Below are 24553 nucleotides of genomic sequence, written 5' to 3'. Positions count from 1 at the left end.
CTTGTGCACGTGACAGGTTCGCGGTGTCGGCCTTTATTCAGGGGATGCGCGCCGCGCGGCTTTCAATGCTGCAGCAGCGCCGGAGGCTCTATGCTGTCTTCTCTCCTTCTATCCCTATATATATACGTGTGTACGTGTTTTGTGCGTCGCGTGTATTGTTTCTTATTCACGGGCGAACTTTTGCAACGGTATATTGGAAAAAGGCCCGGTGCAGCGCGTATATGTCATTGGGGGTGGGGGGAGGGGGGCATTTTCCTCTCCTTATACTTTCGACGAACTAACTCCGCCATGCTGCAAACTTTCCCTGTCGGCGTTTTACGGATGAGGCTTCTTTACTTGTTTTGGACAGAGACGATGCGGGAAGCTATATACGCGACCGTATACTGCTGCTGCTGCTGGTAATTTCGGATGATACTGCGGGCTCACTGGGTTTACGAGTAAATGTTTATACGAATTTAAGATGCATCAGTGGGAACAGTCGAGTGCGATTATATCCCGTTTGAAAAGCGCGGCTGCATTTTCATAATCAGTAGAGTACTTTCTTTACGGTTAAAAATGTTCCCTCTCGCGGCTTGTTCCGCGCGCGCCCCCCGTAAAAGTGTCTTTGTCCCTCAAGTTCCACTCGCTACGCGCGGCCTTTTGTTATTTTGACACTCGTGTAACTCTGAATACGTCTTTTGTGCGAGAGAGGAGTTGTATATACATATAGCGCTGTACCGCCAGTAGCGTGTTGAGTTAATTCGAATGGCAGATGTGCGCGTTCGCCAGGATAACATTAGCCCCGTTAAGAATAACACGAATTTTCGCGCCTTTTCGAAGCCGTTTTTTTAATTTTTTTTTTTTGTTCCATGAAAGAGCAATACGGAAAAAAATCGTCGCTGCAGTAGCGTTAAGTACTTCGGGTTATACAATGGAAGGCCAATTTCCATCTGGTGCGGAAACTGAAACAGAAGCAGTAGCAGCTGCAGCAGCGGATCGTCGCGCGGTAAAATGTATAAGAGCAAAGTCATACACTTGACAGGTAGTTATACGGGTCAGCTTCATGCATACGCATGCCATGCGCGGAGGAAGAGAGGCGCTTCCGCGCCATTTCGGCCCCGGCCAGATTCAAGAAGCTTCCTATTCTCTTATTCCCGGATTCTGTGTGTAGTATACTCCGTTATATTGTTTGGAGAGTCGTTGTACGAATCTTCTTTTAGAACTGAAATTCCGAACTGGCTCGATTGTTAATTTTCGTTATTAAACGATGTTCCTCTAACAGTGAGCAAACATTCCACGCGTTTCCGGGAATCGCTCGAATAACGCGCGGAAAATTTCATTCGAATTCAGCGAAAGGGCGTTTCCTCTGAAAAAAATAACGCGCTGCGGCGTACAAACGGACAATATACGCGGCAAAGTGGTCTATACTGTGTTATACCGAGAGAAAGAGATAGATCCCTATAAAACTTTATATAAGAAATCGAAAAAATTGCCGCGGCGAACTTTTGTCTTGCACCGCCGTTAAACAACTTCCTCTCGAGCATCGCGGCAGCGCGCTACACTTGACATGGAATCTACGCGCGCATGTGTCCGGTAGGGACACACGTGGCGTGCCTTTCTCTCTCTCTCGAGTCGTCCGTGTGTGCCTTTGGATCCGAGATTGTAATTACCTCGTTTCTTTTGCCAGCTCCCCGCCGGCTTGTTTATTTCCCCGGGTTGTTTCTGCGCGCGAGCTTTTTTTTCCACACGCGCTTTTTTCCCGCTCGCCCCGCGCTGGTAAGTGCACAGAGTGCGAGCAGAAGGAGCCAGCCTGCGAGCAACTGGGTCATAAAGTTGAGCGAATTTCTGGCCATCGCTTTAATTATCGCGCGCAGCTCCGCGCCGGCAAGTAGTGAGAGCTTCGACCCTTTCACCGTCTCTCGCTATATCTACATATAACACACGCCGCTGGTGTAGACTAATAGCGTCTTTTTGCCACCTCTCTCGCGCTTGCGTAATTTCATTCGCGCGATGGACTCGACTTTGTAGCGGTGCCGCATTATGCGCGCATCGATCGAATTTCCTTTTCCAGCTCTGCGCTCCACACTGATGCGAGAATTTCGTACTTTGCCTGTACGCCCTCTTTGCGCTGCGGAACAAGGCTGTTGTCCGGAAAAAGCGCGGCGGTTATGTAGTTCGGCCTTTCCACACGCCCGCGCGTATGTGTGCAGTGCTTTCCTTTACGAGAGCGTGTTCTTTTTTTCTCTCTCTCTCTCTCTCTCTCTATTTCGCTGGTATAGCCGGCCTTCGTTTGACTTCCTTTACATGGTATTCAACAAGTTTTTCCCTCGCTGTGTATACTCGAATGAGTTTCGCATCGACCCGCTGTGTGCGCGTCCTGATTTTCGCTAAAAAAATCGCTATACTCGTCCATACGCGGCCCCAACTACGCAATTATCCTTCGCGTCGGCTGCAGAGCCGGCTCGGAATTTTCGCAAATTATGCGAGAGTCTTGAGATGTTTAAATTGCAAAATGGCTCGGCTCTTCTACTGCCGTCGGTCCGATTTTCTACTCCACCCTCTACCTCGCGTGTATACAAGCAGGCGACGGTGTGTTTGAGCTGCAGCCGCGACTTCGCGCGAACCTCATTAAAGTTTCCTCTCTACTACACGACGGCGGCGTATCTCGCGCGCGCAGCGAAAATTTTCGCGAACGAGCTCGTTAAAAAAGAAAGGGAGAAGCGGAGCTACTGCTGCTGCTGCTGCTGCTGAGGCACCGAGTCGAAATGGGCTTCTATGGTTAATTCGTTAGTTTAACTAGGTCGTAAGGTGTATACTATTGGCTTTTCTACTCGATGATTAAGAAAAGTTTCCGAGATGCCAGAGCGACGTCAAAGCTCGGAAGAAGAATAGACGCATCGGAGATGAAAAATCCTACTATAGCACAGCTACGAGAAAACGAGATGAGTTTGTCGAGCAGGAGCGAGAATAAGAAATCGAAGGCGCGCCTGATACGCTCTTAATATTTCAGAGGATGAGAGAAAGATAGTAAAGTCGGAGAGAAGCGGGGGCGCTTGCCAAGAAAAATCCGGAACAATTGCGCGCTCGCGCGTGCTTTACAAAGTCTCGACCTTTTCGTTCTTCTTCTTCTCTCTCTCTCTCTCGAAGATAGAGAGAGAGAGAGAGAGAAAGACAAAGAGCGCGAGAACCTTTCCAATTCCACGAAGGAGAGGCTTTGGCAAGCCGTTCACCATTTTTCCGAGCTACTTAAGGCCTCGCTCTCGCGCCAGGAGAGATGCGCCGCTGGCTCTATCTTCTTGTTTTTTTCCTCCTCGTGTAGAGTCTCTTCCCTTTGATCTGTGCGCGCTTCTTTCGATATATATCCAGCTACGCATTATTCTGCGCAATCAATTCCATTGCCCCCTCGTGACTGTGCGCAGGGTCTTTTGGTTATCGCGGAGATAATAGCGCTGACTGCGAGAGTGAATTATTTCACGGAGTGTTCGGCTTCTTTGACTCGAGCTTTGAGCCACGAAATAAGGGTCGGAATTGACTTTGTACATTCGAGTGCCGATATTCTACTTTCGCCAAGGAGCTTTCGATTGCTTCTAATGGTTACGGGTCGTTTCAGAAGGCGAATCAGGAAACATTCGCAATTATACGAGGATAAATATGCGCAAGCGGAGTGAGAGAGAGAGAGAGAGAGAGAGAGAGGAGGAAGCTATTTCGTAAGTCAGGTTATAACTGCGCGGTTATTAAATTCGACCAGACACTAGCTAACCGAATAGTCTTCCACACCGGGCCCATGATGTTACAGTTCGAATTAATTTCGCCTACGAATAAGGAAAATTTCATTTCCCAAAACGCTTTAACCCGCGCGCGAATTATGAACTACTCCCGCGCCGAAATGGGATTCTCCCGCGCTCTGCTCTTGTAATAACAAAAGAAATACGGCGACGCGAACCAAAGTAAACGTTCCTCTTCCTCGTGAACGTGTATACGTAAAGATTTCGCGTGAGCGCGCGTGTTTTTCCTCGAATTTACAAAAGCCCGCGAAATTGCTTGAAAAAACACACAGAGCGATCCTTAATGGAATATTCAGCATCGCTCAAAGTTGCCGGAAGCTCCTAGCTGTGTAAACGACCATCACGGGCCGAGAGCTGTCCGAGTCGCGAGCCAAAGTTTGCCCGTAAACACGGCCGACGCTTCGGCTATAACGGGGCCCGCAAGCTCTACTCTCAATCCCCGCGGGGAAAAGCTGGAGACTCCTCTCTCCGCGTCGTCGGAAAGAATCTCGGCTGCATAATTCAGCCGTCTCTCGCGCCGTACGACAGCGTCGAGATTTATCTGAGAAGAAAGAGCGTGTGGTACGCGTTTGGCTGTAGCAAGTATAGCCGTGCTTTTTGGCTCTCGAAACAGAGTCGGCATGATTTACTCCCATATAAATGCGCGACAGATTCGTTAATTTTTTTCCTGTTTGTCGATCGGGGGGGGGGGGGGGGAGTTGTTTGCGGAAAGTTTCGGGTAACCGGTTCGAGTAGTTTTCAATCGGCTGATGTATTTTTTTTTTTTCGAGAAACTCGAGTTTCGCTGTAAATTCGTTTTACGCTTTTCCTCGTACAGCTGTTAAATTACTGGCATAAATAAAAAAAAAAATACGTGTGTATAGCAGGACAAATTTCCTGTCAGGAACGCCGAGAATAGAAATCTTCGATATAAAAGCTTCTTTCCTCTGCATCGCGGGCATTTGTTCGCTGCAGCTATATAGCGCGTGCGTGTCCTCGCCGCGGTCACTGGTGCGCGTATCTTCAAATGTCGCGCAAAGAAAGGCCACTTTTTCTGCCTTTCACTCGTTTAATAGATACGTACACGCGTGGCGATCGCGGCGAGTTTCGTTTTATTCGATATATATATATATATATATATATATATATATATACGTTGATATAATCCGTATAAGGAGATATGTATAATGCTGCGTTTTAATATACGTTATGAGGTATACATAGTTACTAAGTTACTCTCAGGCAATTTCGAAGTATTACTCAACCCTTTCTCTTTAAAGCGCTGTATCTTTGTTTATAGCGCTCATTTGTCGCTGCGGTCGTTACATCCAGCGAGAGAACAATCGTTATTTCACTTTTTACAGCTGGTTTTAAAAGCAAACACACATCCATCAAAAAGTATCGCTTAATAACGACGTCTCGATACCCCGCCTCTTTGGAATCCACTCGGCGTTCCAGCCCCGCGTCGACGAAAAGTTTTATTTGAGAAAAACCCCCATCGCGTGAAAAATGTAACGAGTTGCTTAAGTATTTAATCGCGTCGAGAGAGAGAGAGAGAGAGAGGGAGATCAGAGCCCGGAACGCGAGCGAGAAACTAAAGGATGGCTCTCGCTCTCTCTTTCTCCTCGTCGGGCTATAAAGAGAAACAAGAAGCACGAGCTAGTTCACGCCGAGGAAACGAGAGAAAAAAGACGAAGAAGTAGAGTATGAAGAAAGTCTCGGCATTTTCTCCCTCTTTCTCATGCGAAAATATTGCATTCGACGAGAGCTAGCGCGAGGTAAAATAGAAGGCGAATGTATACGTGTATACAGCAGCCGCATTACCTATGTACACTGCTATATAGTAATAGCACAGCAGCCACACACTACCTATGCACACGAGGTCATCGCTGCTGCTGAGGATCGTTTGTGCTATCCTATACAGCTTCCCGCGGCACTGGTCCTTTTCTTCTGGAGCTTTTGCTGCTCCGCGTATAACACGGCTCCAAAGAGCCAAGAGCGCACCAGCGACTTTGGCTCGCTCGCGCGCGTTTGTGTCGAGGGTATAGCTAGCCCGGTATAATTGGGCTTTGGTGCACGGCTATATAGGAAACCGCAAAGACCACGGGATTTTGGCCGGCAATTTGTGATGCTGGCTATTTTACGCTGTATACATGCGCTGAGGTATTATAGACCTCGTGATTAATATAAGCAGTCGAGGGATGAATTAATTTGGACTTTGATACGGAAAAGTATCTCACGCAGTGCCGCGTTTCTTTATTAGTCACGTCGAAGTCGAAATTCTCTCTTCCCGACAGCTTTTGCTATACGGAAAAGAATCAATATCCCGCGACGTCGACGGGAGTTTCTCGTCCCCCGCTTGTGCGTCATCTGAAAATCGAAAGAAGATTTAAGAATCGAAACGCTTCGCACCGCGCGGGAAAGTTTACAATAGGCGATCGCGCAAATATGTGCTTAGAAAACGAAATTCGATAAAATCTCCCTTCTTCACAATGATACACGCGGGATTCGCCGTTTACAGCGTAAACGTACTAAGCGGTTTACACTTCGAGATATCGCGTACGAAGAACTATCAAAGGGGGATTACGCTTTGGCTGAGTTTAACAAGGCTCAGAGGCGTGTGTAGAGTAGTGTGTGGAGTAGTCGTTAAATTTTGGATCAAAGTTGCCAGCTCTGCTGTTTGTTCTCGATCGAGTCGATTCATTGAACTCGTCCCTCCTTTGATCTCGTTTGGAATCCAAACATAATTACAGGTACATAGGATAACCGCGATAACACGTTTGCAAAATTGATTGGTATACCCCGCAGAGATAATATTTCAATGCATGCAGGTTCATGATTAACTAATATCTGTGTTATTGTAAGATCGAAATTGATAAAAACAAATAGCAAATAGCGATGGGCTTACAAAGCGAGCCAATCGTGCCTCTGTATGTGCCATACACAGCAAAAGCGAGAACGAACTATAGAATGAAGTGCTCCTGCTGCGAGCCATTGTTTTCGCGTATTTTGCCCGTCACATTTTGACAATGCCGACATGACGTCGTGGAACTGCAAGGCAATCGCTGAATTCTCGGTTTATTGCACAAGAAAAAAAAAAACAGATTTAATAATAAAAAAATATTACAAGATCAGATAGTTCGATCGAAAAATATATTTCAATAAGAAAAACCAAGCGCCGTAAAGGTGCAGCAGATAAAAGAGCTATTGAAACTCTCCCCATAAAACTAACCGAATATCGCACAGCGAAATCAAATTCAATAATATTTCATCCGCTGCATACAGTTGGTATTTGTATTTCTGGAAAAACTTGATTAAAATCACAGTCAAGGATTACGAGCGCATCATCCGCAAACTTTTTCCTGCTCCCAATGGTGTACGTGCCCCGGCTTTGGCGATGATATCCGAACCGCTCGAATTCATACTGCGCAGCTCTCGAAGCTTCTCTCGATGTCGACTGAGAAAAATAGCCCCGGATTCTTATTCGGCCATAGTTGTTTCCCATCTCTGCTTCGCTTTTCTCCCGAAGTGCGTTATAGTTTTTTTTTCACGGGATTTCGAAGGGCCGTCGATCTATATTCTTACATTCACTGAGTGAAATCAGTGCAGCTCGTTCTCTCGACTGTAGAGCTTTATTTTCCCTCGTTTTTCGCGAGAGTTTGCTCCTATTACTTCCCGACCATGAATGTCAATGGTTGTCAATTCATCGATTTGAATGGAGAACGAAATTGCGGCGGGGGATTTTTCCGACCGTATTCGCTCGTTCATGCACAGCGCTGACTGCTGTGTATAATCGATGGGATTGATTCTTTCGTTGCAGTTTCGAAACTAACTCGATTATCCGTATCTGGTGTATGGCAAGTTTGGTCGCGTAATCGCGTAATTTTTTCTAACTTTGGAACTTCAAATTTATTTCTATATTCCACCTTTTGAAGCTAGATCCTGTTTTGGGCCGTCCATCATTTTATTGGTGACAGGATCTGGCTGTGGCGATGACGTAAAATCAATTTTAGTCGATTTCAACTAAAATTACAACGTAAATAAGGACTTTCTCTACTTACCATACTATTACGGATACAAAAATATATCGAATATTCTGTTATTGCAATGACGTAAGCCGCGCGTGCTTATGACCGTTCATCAATTTGCCTGTGACGGGATGTCTCTGGCAACGACGGAAAATCAATGGCAATCTGTTTCAATTAAAATTACAATTAAAACCACAATATACCACGAGGTACCGTTAAAGATAATCGTTATAACCAAAGTTTCGCAAAAGATAACCGCATCTTCCATGTAAAACGCACACAAAAGATCAGGAGCGCGCAATCGTTCCCACGTGCAAGCTCCTCTCCCGTAATCTCTTTACAACCTATTAAACTTTTTTTACACTTATTCGCCCGCGCGACTTTCTCATTCTCATTATATACGTATCAGTGTATATATACACGCAAGCCCGCCTCGTTCGTTAAGGCATATATAAACTGAGGAAGAAAATTCTCGCTGAAAAATTCACGAGTCTCTTCTCTTACGTCCGAGCCGGGTATAATGCACCGCGCTGGGGGAGAAGCTCGTGCGGCAAAGTTGAACTCCTAAACGCTAGCGCACAGAGCTCTAAATCCTCGCTCGCGCGAGAGTGCAGAGAGAAAAAGATTCCGATGTCAAGTCCAAGGAGAATTTTTCGCGAATGTATACCCTCGCGTATACGCGCGCTGTGTATATATAGGTGTATATATATATATATATATATATATATATATATATATATATATATATATATATAAGGTAGAACGAGGACTGCTGCACAGACAGCTTTGCATGCACCGCTCGAGGGTCTCTCTCGGCGGCGGACAAACCCCGAGACACTGCGCTGCGACAGGAGAGGAAGAGTAGAGCCTCTCGCCATATTTGCCTCCTTGTTCCGTTGTGCCGCATTTTTCTCGCTCTCTCTCTCTTGTCCTGTTGTCGCTCGCTTTCTTCGTCTTTTTTGCATTCGTTATCTGCTTTTCTATTTTACGTGCACGCCCGCCTCTCCGTGTGTACGTCTTGGCGCCTTTTATTTATTTAGTGTATACGCCGTGTCTTATCCGCCTCTGTATACGTATTCCTCCTTCGCTTCTCGCAATCTTTTCCCTTGTACCTATGGCCCTCGTTATGCGCTAAGAAATTTTTCTTTGTTTTTGTTTTTCCTTTTTCCTCTTATTTTTGTTTTCTTCAAGAGCAAAACAATGTTTTCGATTCTCCTGGCTGTAAAATTTTTTCGTGTTCTTACTCGGCATTCCAGGAGCTTTTTTTATGCTACGGAAGAGAAAGAATTACTTCCATTATTCTCGCCGTGGAAATCAATACCTACGCAAAATCTTTTGTATAGCCGTTATACACCGTGTATTTCGTCATCGGAATCTTCTTACCGTCCCGACTTCGCGTTTCGCATTACTATAATAACTTTAGAGTTCGAAAAAGTTTATATAAGAAAATGTTGAAAAATACACGGAGCGCTGCGACAATCTGATTATTTATACTCGGAAATCTCATCGTTACGCAGAGACAGGATTTTAACGAGCAGTACACATTACCGTAAAATTTTCTCCACGTTTATTTTACAGAACATTTCATCTGCACTCGCTCTCGAAAATCGCGCCCACGCGGAGAGTATAATGCTTCCCCGCTGTAATTGAACGCGCGATATTCGGCGAGAGCGAGGAATACAATGATAAGAGTAGCATAATGACGCGGCGATGACGATACTGCCCGCGAAGGAGGAGAGAAGCGCCGCGTGACAAACGAGGAGCTGCAGCAGCAGCTGTCTGTCAGTTTTGCCAGTGAGATATGCACTCGCGCGAAAAGTGGATACGCCTTATTGTATGCGGATCTCTCTCTCTCTCTCTCCCACGAATGTGCGCGAGAGGAGAGGAAAAAGGTGGCTGGGAATATGGCGAAAAAGGGAGGAGCGCTGAAAAATGGAAGTGGAAATAATAGAAACGCGCAGGCTGCAGTGCTAGATGCGAGTGTGCATTTGCGGAGATTTTATTTTCGAGAGAAAAAAAGTTGTGTATTTGAACAATTTTATCCTCGTGCAGCAATTTAACACTCCTTTCGCACCTCATATAACCGTATAATATACTCGATTCCGCAATTAAAAGAGAGATGCGCGTCAACGCGTCTTCTTTCGATACAGATACACATATATAAAGAGCGTGAGCGAATCGAGAAAGAGAGGAAAATATCGGCCGAGGACGAGTGCGCGGATGCGTCTGCGTGCTCGAGGCTATTACGAAGGAAAAACGTATAACGAATGCGAATGCGCGAGTCGCTGTTTATAGAAACTTCAATGTTCGTTAAATGCCTTATTGTAAAATTTTAAGTATGTAGGAAGAGACAGTTGAATAGTTTGCCGTAAATTTCAAGAGTGATTTTTTTCGCGTAACAAGCATTATTATACTCACATAATTAGAGCTTTAATTACTCTTCGTTATGTTTACCTCGCCGCGTATTTTCAGCGCGGTTTACACAATCCGAACTTTTAATTTAAAATAACCGCGCGTCCGCGCGCTGCAGCCCGATATTATTTTCATAATTATGCTAATGAAATCTTTGCCTTTCCTGGAAAACAAAACCCTCTGCCGCTGTACATTCGTTCGGAATTGAAGCTTATATTATCCTGAAAAAAATGCACGAAAATATATATTCTTCCGTTCTAAAAGCATATATTTAGGAAAACAATGCTACACGAAACCGACGATCGCGTACGTGCTCTTCTCTACCCCACAGGAAGAGAATGCGAACGAGCAGAGGAAGAAGGAGATGGTATAGCACTGGCTGCAGCGTAATGCAAGCGACAGGGGAGAAAGCCCCTCGTTTTAAAGCCGCGACTACAACGTCGAGTCCAGTGAAGCATTGTTTTTTTTTTTCACACTTATTGTTTCATCGAATCGCCAACGTGATCTCGATTGAATTTCCGAGGAGAATTGCACTCGATGCAAATAAAGCGGGTCTCAAAGGGGCGCAAAGCGTGAAAATTATAATGGCGGAGAAAGCATTTCAACTAAACCACAAATCACGAGTCGACTCGAGAGAGAGAGAGAGACTTCATATACATTATGCCGGAGCGAGCGAGTTCGCAACGACTTTATGAACTGCGAGAGGGAAAATTTAGTAATTTAACTTCCGTCTTGTAAAGCTGAATAAAAAAATAATTGTAACTCGAAATTGCGTTTAAAACGAAATCATTCGCAGCTCGATTTTTCAAAGTAACCACTCGTCTGACTAGACGGTGGGCGTTTCTACTGAAACTAAATATCGACTCACTTTCGAAACACATTCCCAAAACAGACTGCCCGAAAAATGAAAATGAAAGAGGATTCCTATAAATATTCGCTTTCAGCGTAAAAAGTTTCGATGATCCCAAAAAAAAAGCATTTCCACGAAGTTCGAAATCCCATCCCCCCCTCCCCAACAAAAAATAAGCAACGCGCGCGCGTAGGTGTAATCATTACTTTCAACAGCAGCAATTATACCAAAGAATAAAACCACCAATCAAGACACCAACACGATCCAGTGCGCAGAGCCTCGATGGCAATTTCGAACGCAGCCTGCGGCCGCAAACACGGGGGTAGTAGCAGAGCGAGGCTCTACAAGGGCTGTCCAGAAAATGCGCCGAGCAAGCCCCGGCAGTAGTTGAGGGTGGGGGGGGGGACAGATGCGCGAGTGGGGAGTACACTCTCCGCGGCAGTGGGAAGCGAACGAGCGAGCGAGAGAGAGAGAGAGAGAGAGGTTGAGGTCGCATTGATTTTGTCTAGACAGGGTGGAGACTAGACGAGTCGCGGAGCGCGCGCCGCTCGCCGGCTGCTCCCTGCTATGCGCTCGGTTTTACGCTAATAAGTTAACGCGATTGCTTCTCTCTCTCTCTCTCGGCCTCTTTTTCCACACACTCTACAATACACTGTCCGAAGGGAGAGCTTTCGCGCTGCGTCGCTCCGATATACTGTGCGCAGCGCTTCGAGGGAAGAGCCGGGAGCGACGCCGGTTCCGCGCGTCCTTTATTCGAGCTTCACTACGCTGTGCTTGCTCGAAGCCTGTGAGGATTCGAGCTTCCGTGGAGTCTGTGCGTGCGACAATAAGTTTTCTAAGCGTTCGCGAGTGTACTTCCTTTTATACGATAGTTGTACTGTAGAGACTGCGTTAGGGGAGGTGACGCCGGCATTAGGCTGACATTGCGCACACACCGAGAGCGTGGGCGTAAGCCGTTAACTATCCCAGCGAACCCGGAAATGCTATTCCTCCCGGAAGCTTGGTAAGGATTTTTTCAATCGATTTCTATTTTTAAAATGTTCGACGGGATGAACAGGATTCGCTCGGTTTATTTTGAATATTCGAAAGCTCGCGATTGATTCGAACGCGTTATATTCCGATGCTTATCAGAGGCGTGCGTCATCGGGAGGCAAAAAAAACGCTTCCGGCAGCTGCAGGCGATGTGTATAGGGGTGACGGAAACGAAGACGAAGGCTGCTGCTGCGACAGTCGAGGCGCGGTGTTTGGCTGCAGAGAACGAGATATCCGCGTGCTTCTGTGCAGTTTTTACGCTGCAGTTGTACGTTGTGGAATACTCGTCGTTCGCCTCCAGCTTTTAAGCTGCCGGTTATTATTCGACGCTGAAGTGTTTTTTTTTTTATCGGGCGGTTTTATAAATTTCGAAACATTTATATCGAATAAAAATTATGTGAACGTCAACCTCGTAGACGCTTTATTAAAATTTATTTTTTTATTTAAAGCGTACAAAATTAAATAACCGACTTTTTATGATTGATGCGGAATGTGTCCGAGCCGTTATTACAGCTATCGATTTTCCTACGGCTTCCGCGTCTCGGTGAGAAAAAAAGAAAAGTGACTCACGCACCGGTGCGCTGATTCATTCTTCGCGTCAAAAATGCAGACGAAATCACGCGCCGCAGAGAAATTCTTAGAAGAAAGAAAGAAGAAGTCTAAAATTGCATTAACCCCTGACAAAAGCTCGGCATCCTGAAAAGAGAGTCATTCTTCGGAGTATAGAACTCGGGTGCAGCAAGCCTCATCTCAAATTCTTCAGCCGTAAACACGGCCTTTCTCGCTCGCGCCCAACTATTTCAATCGCGTCCTCGATAAATCCACCCTCTCTCTTTCTCTCTCTCTTTCGTATAAACCTTTTCTCGCGTTCCAGGCGCAGAGTCGTCGCTCGAAAAAGCAAACTTCCTCAGCGGCCGACGATCGTACACACACAAAAGAGGGGCTTCGATGCTCTGCTGCTGTAACCGCCCCATAAATCCATCGCCGAGGCTCTCTTTATGACTTCTCTGTGTCTCTCTCTCTTCAAAGTTGGAAATTTTCGCACAAAGCGCTCCCCTCTCGCTTGAGCTTTAATTAAACTTGGCGTTTGATTGTCGGTTTCTAATAATAATTGCTCGGCGAGCGGCGTTAACTCTCCCGTAAAATGTGTAATTATCGAGCCAGGCCTTTCGCCACGCGCTCTACACGGCTGCGAAACATAAATTAGCTCGACTCGCGGGATCGAGGATCGCAAACCACTCGATGTGCTGGTGTGCTCTCTCTCTCTGTGTAGGCGATCAATTCACCGCGCGCTGCGAGTGAGCAATCAACGCCGTGTCTATACGGACGATATAAAAGAGGAGGGAGCAATTATCGATGTGTGTAAACTGCAGTCGAGAGCTTTTAGAGTGTGTGGATTCGCGTTTTGAATCTTTAACGGCTTTAGATTTTTTTTTTTGTGATTTCGTTCGTTTCGCGACCTTCGCTCTCGCGATGGGATGCGCAATATTTATCCTTAGCGTATAAATCATTCCATAAATCACTTCGAGCTCGAGAAAAAAAGCGGGAGAGTAATGACGATTGTTCTGCTTTATGTTTCAGCTACACCTGCAACTCCAGTGATGCCGGGCGGAACGCCAGGAACGCCGTCTTCCAAGGCCAAGGTTCGTTATGCGCGTTTTATTATTTACTCGCAGGCGATATAGTTCGCGGACGTTCGAAATTCGGAATAATAATTGACGCGCGCTTGTACTCCGCGCGATAACGGCGCTAACGAAATAATGGTCAGGTACTCGTTAACGTGTAACGCTCGGTATAATGGACGTAGTGTCTCGACGCGCGATAAAACATTTTTAACGGAGTAACTCTGCGTTAGATAGACCTCCATTAGATTTGTTGCAGCTTAATAAACACGTACTTTTAATGTTCGCGCCAATAGGAGAAGCTGATGATACGGAGCAAAGTGGTGGTCGCCCTTTATCCGTTTCGAGCTATTGAGGGAGGCGATTTGTCTCTTGAAAAGGTGAGATTTTACTTCCGAACGATTGTTTCAGTCGGAGAGAACACTTATGTATAATTCGATTGTGCCTTTTCCAGGGGGCGGAATACGAGGTGCTAGATGACTCCCAAGAACACTGGTGGAAAGTCAAGGACGAGCATGGGTAAGATGTTTATTGAAAAAATATACCACATCTAACTATTATGCTCACTAATTATACGCTTGATCTTTCAGATCGATCGGCTACATACCCAGCAACTACGTCAAGGAGAAAGAGCTCCTCGGTCTCCAAAAATATGAGTGAGTCAACTTCTCCTACCCAACAGCGCCGCGATAAATCGCGGATACACTTAACACGATTCCAATTCGATTGTTCCAGGTGGTACGTGGGCGACATGTCGAGGCAGCGCGCCGAGTCGCTCCTCAAGCAGGAGGACAAGGAAGGCTGCTTCGTCGTTCGCAACTCGTCCACGAAGGGCCTCTACACGCTGTCCCTCTACACAAAAGTGTAAGCGTCAATATGACAATGCAAAGCTGTGTAATCGCTCACGATTACGTGGAAAATTAATCGGCTCGATTGACCTTTCAGCCCACACCCGCACGTAAAGCATTATCACATCAAGCAGAATCAAAGAGGGGAATTCTACCTGTCGGAGAAGCATTGTTGCGGTTCGATTCCAGATCTCGTTAATTATCACAGACACAACAGCGGCGGGCTAGCCAGTCGGCTAAAGGCCAGCCCCTGCGATCGGCCTGTTCCACCGACCGCCGGACTAAGCCACGGTATGTGTTATCCCCTTTGCTTTACGTCGCTTTCAATTGTCTCGACAAACCTTAATTCCATTACACGAGAGAGAGAGAGAGAGAGAGAGAGAGAGAGAGAGAGAGAGAGAGCTGCGAAAGAAGAGAAATAAAAATCCGCTACTGTTTCAGATAAATGGGAGATCGACCCGGCCGAGCTTCACCTGCTCGAGGAGCTTGGTTCCGGGCAGTTTGGTGTCGTGCGCAGAGGCAAATGGCGCGGATCCATCGACGTCGCCGTCAAGATGATGAAGGAGGGCACCATGTCCGAGGACGACTTCATCGAGGAAGCTAAAGTCATGACGTGAGTATTATAGGCTGTATTTCGAGAGGAGTAAAAGTTACGTACTTGTGTAACAATCGCGATGTGTCTTTTGCTCGACAGTAAACTGCAACATCAGAACCTAGTCCAGCTGTACGGCGTCTGTAGCAAGGATAGGCCCATCTACATAGTCACGGAATACATGCGTCATGGATCTCTATTGAACTACCTCCGTCGTCACGAAACTACACTCGGATCGAATGTTGGACTGCTTTTGGATATGTGCATACAGGTATATCGTAATACGTGATTATTTTAGAACTCGTTCAAATCTTAATCTCCCAGAGTCGAGAAGACGTCAAAGACTTCCTTCGCGTTTCTAATTTTAAAGTCTAATGTTTTTCGACAATACGGCGCGGCGACCGCTTATGAATACGAATACATTATGAGCTCGAGGAGCCGCGCATGAATATGTTGATATATGCCCATTACTAATTCATTAATTTCATTGAATTATAGGTCTGCAAAGGAATGGCATACTTGGAAAGGCATAATTACATTCACAGGGATCTGGCTGCTCGCAATTGTCTCGTCGGCTCGGAGAACGTTGTGAAAGTAGCCGATTTTGGCTTGGCTAGGTAATGTGCTCGATGATTACTATACAAAGTCAAAGTATTACGATTCTCTCGTGTATAGAGCTTACTCATTGTTCTCAACTCTTTGTTGAATTTTTCAGGTATGTCTTGGACGATCAGTATACAAGCAGCGGCGGAACCAAGTTCCCGATAAAGTGGGCTCCACCCGAGGTCTTGAACTACACGCGATTCAGCTCCAAATCCGATGTCTGGGCTTACGGAGTATTGATGTGGGAAGTATTCACATGCGGCAAAATGCCATACGGACGGCTCAAGAATACCGAAGTCGTGGAGCGCGTGCAGCGTGGAATCATTCTGGAAAAACCGAAAGCTTGCTTCAAAGAAGTTTATGAGGTAAGCGTAAGCTCTCTATGAATTCCAATTCTTCAGCCAAAGCGTTTTCGACAGGCTGACGTATTGCTCTGTTCGATATTTTGAGAGAATACGAGTCAAACATTTGTACCGTTGCCTTTGCAGGTAATGAGGAAATGCTGGGCCCACTGCCCGGAGGTGCGACCATCGTTCCGCGTGCTGAAAGAACAGCTGATTAACGTATCTCAGGGCCTGCTCAACGATTGACTCAGTCTCCTGCGGTGCTTACGTTTCTCCTCGCCGAGTTCCGGCGGCAGCGGCCGCACCACAACCATTACCACGACCAACGCCAGCACGACGATCCAGCTGCAGGCGCCACGCTCGCCCTTCCTCGAGCGCAGCGTGGCCTCTCTCCTACCGAGCGCCCTCTCCCCCTCCAACAACGTCTCCTCCTACAACTCGGCCACCCTGCCAGCCTCGCACCGCGTCAGGAGCAACGCATCGCTGCCTAGCGCCGCCGAGCTGCTTCAGCTCTCCTCGACACTCTGCCGTGCCTCCAAGAAGTCCTCGTCGCGCGATTCGCGGGATTCGCGCGACTCTAGCCGCGAGCGCGACAAGATCATCATCGCGGCTAGCACGGGCAGTGGAGGCAGCGGCAGGACGACCTCCTCTTCGAAACGTGAGAGCGGCGCCTCGAGCGCGAGCCCGGCGAGGCACGACGACCTGCACCACTCTCAGCACCAGCAACAGCACCACAATACGACGTCGAGCTCGCCGAGCGTCTGCGACATTTGTAGTTCCTACGGGCATCCGTGGATCGAGATCTGCAAGGCCATTCGCGCTACCAAGGGCAAGTGAGCCTATGATATACGCGAGGACAGACGCGCCGAACTTTTTAGCGGTTTTGTCGCCGCGGCTACATAATTCTTTTCCCCCGAATTTCCGAAACGATGAAAGAAAGAGAGTGAGCGAGGCGAGAAGGGGCGAAAATCGCCACGAGGACGGCTTCGAATTATCGCTTGGCTTTGATCGAATGCCATATTTTGTTGTTTAAGCGTGCTGTATTTTTCATCGGTAACTTTGTTTTTTTTCCAAAGAAGCTGGACGATTTAGTTTCAATGCTTTGATCGAAAAAGGTTTTTTCTTTGGCAAATGAACCGGTGACAGCAAACACACGATACACGTATAAACAAAAAAATATGTATTTTCAAATAAAGCTAGACTCAGTGTTTGAGAACATAATAAGAAAAATTATAGATCGACAAATCACTTTTTACCACACATTGGATGACCTCTTTTTAGGACTTTTTAAGGAGACCAAGATTGTACGCGAATGAAAATAATAAGCGACTCGTCATTTTTATAAATGCGCATCAACCGTTTGACACATTGGGGATAAGTGTTTCATGTATGTATGTTGGAGAGCTGCCCCCATCGATGCTTCGAATCGAGTACAAGAGTGATTTAAAAGTGACTTTTTATTGTATATTTTTTACATGTGTATTTTTCTGTGACGAGCAAATAGCAGGCATCGAATGCATTATCAATGTGGTTTATAAGGGGACCAGGAATGCATTTGGCTTTTCCATCTGATCCCTGTCGAGTCTTTCCTTAAACTTGTGTAAAACAATGCGTTTCTCTTAAAGAATTTTTAGTTCTCTTTGAAGAATATCTTCCTTGCTCGTAAATAAGAAAAGTATCTCTTAAACGATCGCTGTCTTTTAATCTGCATTTTTTGCGTTTACACTTATATCTTTGGTGATTAGGTTAAGTGAGGAAAAGTTGAAAAAATCCGATGCGATTTATATATTGCAGCTCGATTGATAAGATGCCACCGAAGTCATTGTTGAATTTAAATTTCATCAAAGACTAGTGATTATTTAATACGCCAGTATGGTGAAAAGTGATAATACAATATAGTTTAATACGCAGGATCATAATTTTTTCCCGACAACTTCTAATCTACGTGTAGGTATACTGACTGACAAAAAACTTTAAGTCCTTCCAACAGAAAAATAAATAAATAAAAATAAATGAAAACTGGATTCATTGATTTTGTATCCGCATGATATGGGCAGTGAAACTTCTGGATAAATGTTTGAACTGCCTAGCATAAAGTGTAATCATTGTGAACCGAATCATATATCGCTAAAAGTTATCATAACAACGAACACATACGACATACGAATACAGATAATTACGGGCGCTTGAATGTTAAGAAGTAAAAATATTGTCAGTCCAAGTAACAGAAGAAACATTGATTCGCAATAATCTTTACTATTATTATTATCATTATTTTTAATATTACTATTATTATCCGATGCGATGCAATGTTAGATTTTCGTGAATGATCAAACAATAATATGAATAAAACAGGCATATGTACATATTAACCGAATAAGTTTAGCGTAACTTTTATGACAAAGGCGTCTGTTGAATCGCATCTGTACGAGTGAACTATCATTAAGTATAATTATTGTCACTTTGTTAGAAACAAGAGAAACGAATCTCTTAAAAATTCACGGTCGTTAATGCTATACATTCATGTGAGTGAGCTAGGATCCAAAATTGTTCAGAATTTGCATTTCTGTTTGCGTAGGTAAAAAAAAGAAAATGTAAAATTTGACTAAACGTATACTTACGGTCAATTTTGGAGCCTAACTGTTACTTCATAGACATACATAGTTTGTACTTTCTCATTGAAACTGTCGCATTGCTTTGAAATCGAAAATGATTTCTTTGCTTAACTTTTATTATAGTCACTCAACATTTTTACTTTAATCAATAGCGATTGTACGATCGAAGAACGAAAAATCAGTGACTAAATTAGAGATTGATCATATCGAACTGTTTTATCTAGAAAACGTAGAGAAGAAAATATTTGTTAATCTAAAAATCAAGCAGAGCTTAACTGTATTGGTTGAGCAACCATTTCAGTCTCCCGTAAAGTACGTACATATGAAATTTTGTTGAATGAAATGTCATCGCTTTTATAGTTAGTCTAGAAATAAAATGTTATTTTACTGAATGTAGTCTGTTAATGCATTGTTTCGTGTATTGTTCTAACTTATCAGTTTCCTATAATCCTGCATTGTCATTTAAGTATACAATTTTTTCTGATAATTATAAAATAAACTTTCTTAATTTAACCATTGTTTATTTTCATTTTTACTCTGATGTACGAAGAAAAAGAACCACTACGCCAACAATGTGCCAATATGCGGAATCAGTCGCAGTAGCACCCATAGCTATATATTATAATCGTGAAACAAAACGGTTATTGTATCGCGATATAACACGGACATCCTTTATGTGTCATAGCTGAGCATCCTTCGTGGATTTGCCGGTTATTACTTAATCGTCTTTCGTTTCTGCACATTTATGACTTTGTATACGACACTTTCCTTTTATAAATACTTAAATATAATATTATGCTCATAATACAACCCATCAGTATTTATTACCCAAAAGATGGCTTGTCTAGCGATGAGGTAAGTATAAACATAGAATTTTATTCAATATTATTTATCTAGACCAAACTGCTTTTAGACCAATACATACATCCAAGTTATCCTAAATCTAATTATGTGAAAGAGTTTTTTATCGTCTTCGGTCGTTTGAATTCCCGCTCAATGTCACTCGTGATGGCCGCAGTTATATATATATATATATATACACTTCCACATGCAGAATTTATATGCGGTTGACAATGAATTGGTCAGGAGACGGTCAGGAGCGTGTACACCTCTACGAAGCCAAGCCAAGCCAACGGGAGAGACAGAGAGGAAAGGAGATTTTTTGACAACAGTTACGCGATGTCGGGCCGTTACTAAAACAGAGAGACTGCACACACATAAGTATAATGTTATAACTAAGCGAGGCTTAGTTTGCCCGTCGAGTGGAGCGTTGTGATTTTTTGGCATGGTGTGCTCGCGGGGCTGGTGAAATATCAAAAACGGGTGTGGAGAAACTCTCGGAAGTTGTATGGAGTACAGGGGCGGGCTTTCCTAGGATTAGGACTTGTTTTGTTAATATATTTATACTCATAATACTCCAATTTCTAAGCGCTCTGTGATTAAAAAGCCCGATAACGCAACAAGGAAGGACGACAAAGATTTGTGAGTAATACAGCAGTGACTCACGATATCAGTATTCGCTGTTTCCGACTAATTAACACTCGTTTGCGCTTGCACACTGTAGAGTTATGATTTTATGAAAATTTTTCAACGGCATAATATACACACCGTCAGCTCTCCTTGGTATACGGTGCGAACACTTTTGTTAAATCTTTCGTTACTTCTGGCATTTATAAACGCTTATTATTACATAAATGTGTAGTTAAGAGCGACGGTGATCCGATGTTAAAGGGGTTCATTTTTCTGTTCTAGATATGATGCTGAATAGTTGGACGAAGCACATTTTACACTGCTGCCTGTTAGCAACCTTCATCTTAGTGTTCGAATTTGTATCGGGTGGATTGCACTGGGGACCAAGGGACCAAAGCCAGTTTGATCCATGGGTTCAGTACGGTTTTGCGGGTGCACTTACTCTGTACCTCCTTCGGACTTTGACATTTCTGTCATTCCCACAAGTGTTGTTCAACTTTATCGGACTAACTATATACAATGCTTTTCCTGACAAAGTTAGTCTCAAGGGCTCGCCCTTGCTCGCGCCATTTATTTGCATAAGGGTTGTGACGCGTGGTGATTATCCTCAGTTAGTTAAAACTAATGTTGATAAGAATCTAAACAAATGCATCGACGCAGGCTTAGAGAACTTTCAAATAGAAGTAGTGAGTGATAAGCCAATTGGTTTGTCAGCGCATCGTAGAATAAGAGAGGTTATTGTGCCACCTAATTATCGAACAACTAGTGGAGCATTGTTCAAAGCTAGGGCTCTACAGTACTGTTTAGAAAATTCAGTTAATGAACTAGCAGACCATGACTGGATAGTTCATCTTGATGAGGAGACTCTGTTAACTGATAATTCGATACGTGGAATTCTCAACTTTGTCCTCGATGGAAAACATCAATTTGGACAAGGCCTAATCACTTATGCAAATGAAGATGTTGTCAATTGGATCACCACGTTGGCCGATAGCTTTAGGGTGGCAGATGATATGGGAAAACTTAGGTTGCAGTTTACGATGTTCCACAAACCTCTTTTCAGCATGAAAGGTTCTTATGTGGTAACTCAGGTAAATATATCTGAAAATATGTACGTAAAATCACTCATGTTGTCAATTAAAAAATTTCCTATGATAAAGCATTTAAGACAGATAAAACAATGATAAAAAAATTAGATAAGATAACTTCAATTGTAATTGCTCTCCAATCTTAAAGTAAATAATTTATCATATACTTCTGAAAGTATACTCTGATTACATAGCAGACATTCTTAAAGATGTGTAAAAATAAAAGTTATACATTTATTTAAATAATTGAATTTTCAAAATTTTTTCAGATGGGAGCTGAGAGGCAAGTTTCATTCAACAATGGTTTGGATGGATCGGTGGCAGAAGACTGTTTTTTCGCAATGAAAGCATTTTCTCAAGGCTATTCCTTCAACTTCATTGATGGAGAAATGTGGGAGAAATCACCATTTACTCTGTGGGACTTTGTGCAGCAGAGAAAACGGTGGCTGCAAGGAATATTACTTGTTGTGCATTCTAAGGCGATTCCAGTAAAGAAGAAACTGTTACTGGCAATATCTTGCTATTCATGGGTTACCATGCCTCTGTCTACATCAAACATTGTTTTAGCTGGCCTTTGCCCTATCACCTGTCCACCAGTTATGGACTTCCTCTGTGCATTCATAGGAGCAGTGAATATTTACATGTACATCTTTGGAGTAGTCAAGTCTTTCTCCTTATATCGATTTGGCGTTGCGCGATTTATGCTTTTCATTTGCGGAGCGTTAATGACTATTCCATTTAATTTAATTATTGAAAACGTTGCTGTAATATGGGGACTGTTTGGTAAAAAACACAAATTTTACGTGGTTAACAAAGAATTCAAACCAGCACTTGCGGTCTGATATTCAGTTAATTTAAAGTCACTAGTTTATAGGCAGTGCACGAGCCACTTTACTTACATTTTTCAGAATACTTGTATACAAGTGGTACCTGTAATGGTAGAACAAATAGAATTAATAATTTCACGATTGTTTAAACAATCTACGTGTTTTAATGCATTTTATAAATATGTATAATGCATATGGTTAAAATGCAAAATTGAAGTTGTAGCATTCCATTTGATACTGAATTAAAAAATGTTAATATCTCAAGATGATTTTGATCCATTTTTGTGTTTCAAGTTTATTTTATAATACGTAGAATATCAGATTTTTAACAAAATTTACATAAAGACGTGTTCGAGCAATTTTCTAAAACTCCTTTAAATACTTTCAGATGATTGTTCAAAATTTATCAAATAATGTAGCTTCCATGGATCGAAATCGTTCATTGTTATTGCATTTTTTGAATGTGTCATCCTGCAACTGAAACAATATTTTTCTTATGTAGAGTAGTATAAAAACTTGAAAAGAAAAATAAGGATAAGAAACTTTTGAAAATGAATAGGAATAATTAAATTATTTCTTCACTCAAACGTTAATATTAACAATGTTGATACGAGTGATTCGAATAAATTAGTAAGAAAAGTTTTAAAGAAAGTTAAATTAGGTAAGTACTTTGGCTAAAAGATCTCTAAATAAAAAGCTTTAGTGTTCTAAAAATTATATTTATATCCTTTATAGATATTTTGGCTAGAGTAAAAGATCTCAAAAACAAAGAATATTCAGTATTCTGAAAAAATATTTACAAACAAGATATACTTAATATTTAATAAAAATTTCTTCGTAAAAGTTACTCAGATTTGAATATGTTATATTTTGGCTTTTAGATAATTAATTCTTTGGTGATTAATGTAAAAAAATTATTACTAGGACAATCGCACGTGATTTTTTTAAACGATTGCTATTCAAATTTAACTCTTGCTTTAATGTTGCTTCCAAAAAATATGTATAGACTTTGAAAATTTGAAAATTATTTTAAGATATTTTAAGATGAATGTTATTCAAGACAAAAAGGGTCCAACAGGAAATAATCTAGAGCTTTTCTGAAATTAAATCACTATAAGAAATTGTAACCATTAGATTGCTTACAATAAGTAAAAGCAAAAATTCATGTAATAATTACAATGATCGTATTCGTCACTTTCATCAACAACGATCACGGTTTTCGATAAAAAATGCTTATTGCAGCACAATTTATGGTGTCTAGTCAGAATTGCGCAAATAACGGAAATGACTTTTACTACAAGAAGTATGACAAACAGTATTAAGAAAGAAATAATAATTGATATATCTATCTATTACTGTACACTGTTACACTTTATGTTCAACAAATTTTTATTCAAATGTAATGATGTATGTATGTAGTATAAGGTTTAGCATAATGACGCGATTCTTCCTAGTAACATATCTTATTTTGATAGGTAATTTTAACTCGCATTCTTTCTTAATATAACGACAAAAGTGCACCTACCAAAGCTATGGTTTTCATAATGCTGCTAATTATTATGATAAAATCGGCACTAATATTTCAGTGTTCAAAAATACGAAATAGAACATTTTTCTATTTCAAATTAAGATGTATAGTATAATAAAATACTAACCTTTATATGATTTAAAAAAAAACTGAAGATTATTTGTTGAAGTTGTATTTGTATATAATCTAGTTCGTATACATATACATCAGTTAAGCTTCTTTGACAAATACTCTACTTTTTTTACAACTTATTTGAAATCCTAAACTTTTTGTTAACGATTAAACTTTGCGATTTTACAAAAATCGCGCATGCCATATAAATACTGTTTACTATTTATTTTTTCGATACAGTGTGCGTAAAATGCACTTTTACGCACGCTCCGCGTGCGTTCAAGCAGATTTTCCGCCCCTGTATTAAAAAATAACGTTCGATGCACGTGCGAAAAGTTGATTCTACACTCGTGAGATTGTCACCCTCGCTTCGCTCGGGCAACAAACCTCCCGCTCGTGTAGAATCAACTTTTGCGCACTTGTATCGAAATATACTATTTATTACAAATATGAAACTTTATATTAAGAAATATTGTACATTTAACTTAATTCTTATAGGTTAAATTTATGATATTCCACAAGCATTATTAAAACAATTTTTATATGAAATGAATTCTTTTGAAGTTTATAAAAATTTGATTCTTGTTTTATAAATGATTGACAATTGAAAGGGTTGCTACTTTTAAAAACTATTCTGTTATAGTATTGAACAATATGTATTATAAATTTGAATAAATCATACATGCTACATACAATAGTGTTTATTTGTCATTTCCATTAATTTATTATAAAGTTATGCAAATAAATTACATTTTATGGGTTATATCACCTTTCATTTTCTACTTTTTTTTCTATTTTTTAAATTATGACATTGCAGATGATAGAGATCGCAGATCGAAA

General features: G+C 42.4%; 2 protein-coding genes across 9 annotated transcripts in view; both read left to right on the top strand.

The window, feature by feature from the left end:
- Positions 1 to 19202, top strand: part of LOC100117794 (tyrosine-protein kinase Btk29A) — a 72365-nt gene extending 53163 nt beyond the window's left edge. For 5 of the 7 annotated variants that reach the window (XM_003425609.5, XM_001601888.6, XM_016984582.3 and 2 more), the window contains 11 exons: positions 13647 to 13708; positions 13984 to 14067; positions 14142 to 14206; positions 14278 to 14343; positions 14423 to 14551; positions 14633 to 14826; positions 14977 to 15148; positions 15230 to 15398; positions 15626 to 15744; positions 15843 to 16095; positions 16219 to 19085. In XM_003425609.5, coding sequence (XP_003425657.1) covers positions 13647 to 13708; positions 13984 to 14067; positions 14142 to 14206; positions 14278 to 14343; positions 14423 to 14551; positions 14633 to 14826; positions 14977 to 15148; positions 15230 to 15398; positions 15626 to 15744; positions 15843 to 16095; positions 16219 to 16320 — 1415 coding nt within the window. In that variant the 3' untranslated portion in view covers positions 16321 to 19085. Of the gene's footprint in view, positions 1 to 11601; positions 12037 to 13646; positions 13709 to 13983; positions 14068 to 14141; positions 14207 to 14277; positions 14344 to 14422; positions 14552 to 14632; positions 14827 to 14976; positions 15149 to 15229; positions 15399 to 15625; positions 15745 to 15842; positions 16096 to 16218 lie in introns of those variants that run through there. The other 2 variants (XM_016984583.3, XM_008205221.4) reach the window with 2 other exon arrangements.
- Positions 19203 to 19753: 551 nt separating this feature from the next.
- Positions 19754 to 24405, top strand: LOC100117755 (beta-1,4-mannosyltransferase egh). 2 transcript variants are annotated; one of them, XM_001601857.6, is made up of 3 exons: positions 19754 to 20171; positions 20442 to 21250; positions 21517 to 23734. In XM_001601857.6, the coding sequence occupies exons 2-3, from the start codon at positions 20444 to 20446 to the stop codon at positions 22087 to 22089; spliced, it is 1380 nt and encodes a 459-aa protein (XP_001601907.2). In that variant the 5' UTR covers positions 19754 to 20171; positions 20442 to 20443; the 3' UTR covers positions 22090 to 23734. The 2 variants fall into 2 exon arrangements, with proteins under 2 accessions (XP_001601907.2, XP_008203441.1); XM_008205219.4 differs by having other exon boundaries at positions 19811 to 20319; positions 21517 to 24405.
- The last annotated feature ends 148 nt before the right edge of the window (positions 24406 to 24553 follow it).

Source organism: Nasonia vitripennis, chromosome 3, assembly GCF_009193385.2.
Source record: "Nasonia vitripennis strain AsymCx chromosome 3, Nvit_psr_1.1, whole genome shotgun sequence".
NCBI classification, from domain to species: Eukaryota; Metazoa; Arthropoda; class Insecta; order Hymenoptera; family Pteromalidae; genus Nasonia; species Nasonia vitripennis.
Note: the sequence above shows the minus strand (reverse complement) of the source record. Positions and strands in the feature narration are given on the sequence as shown.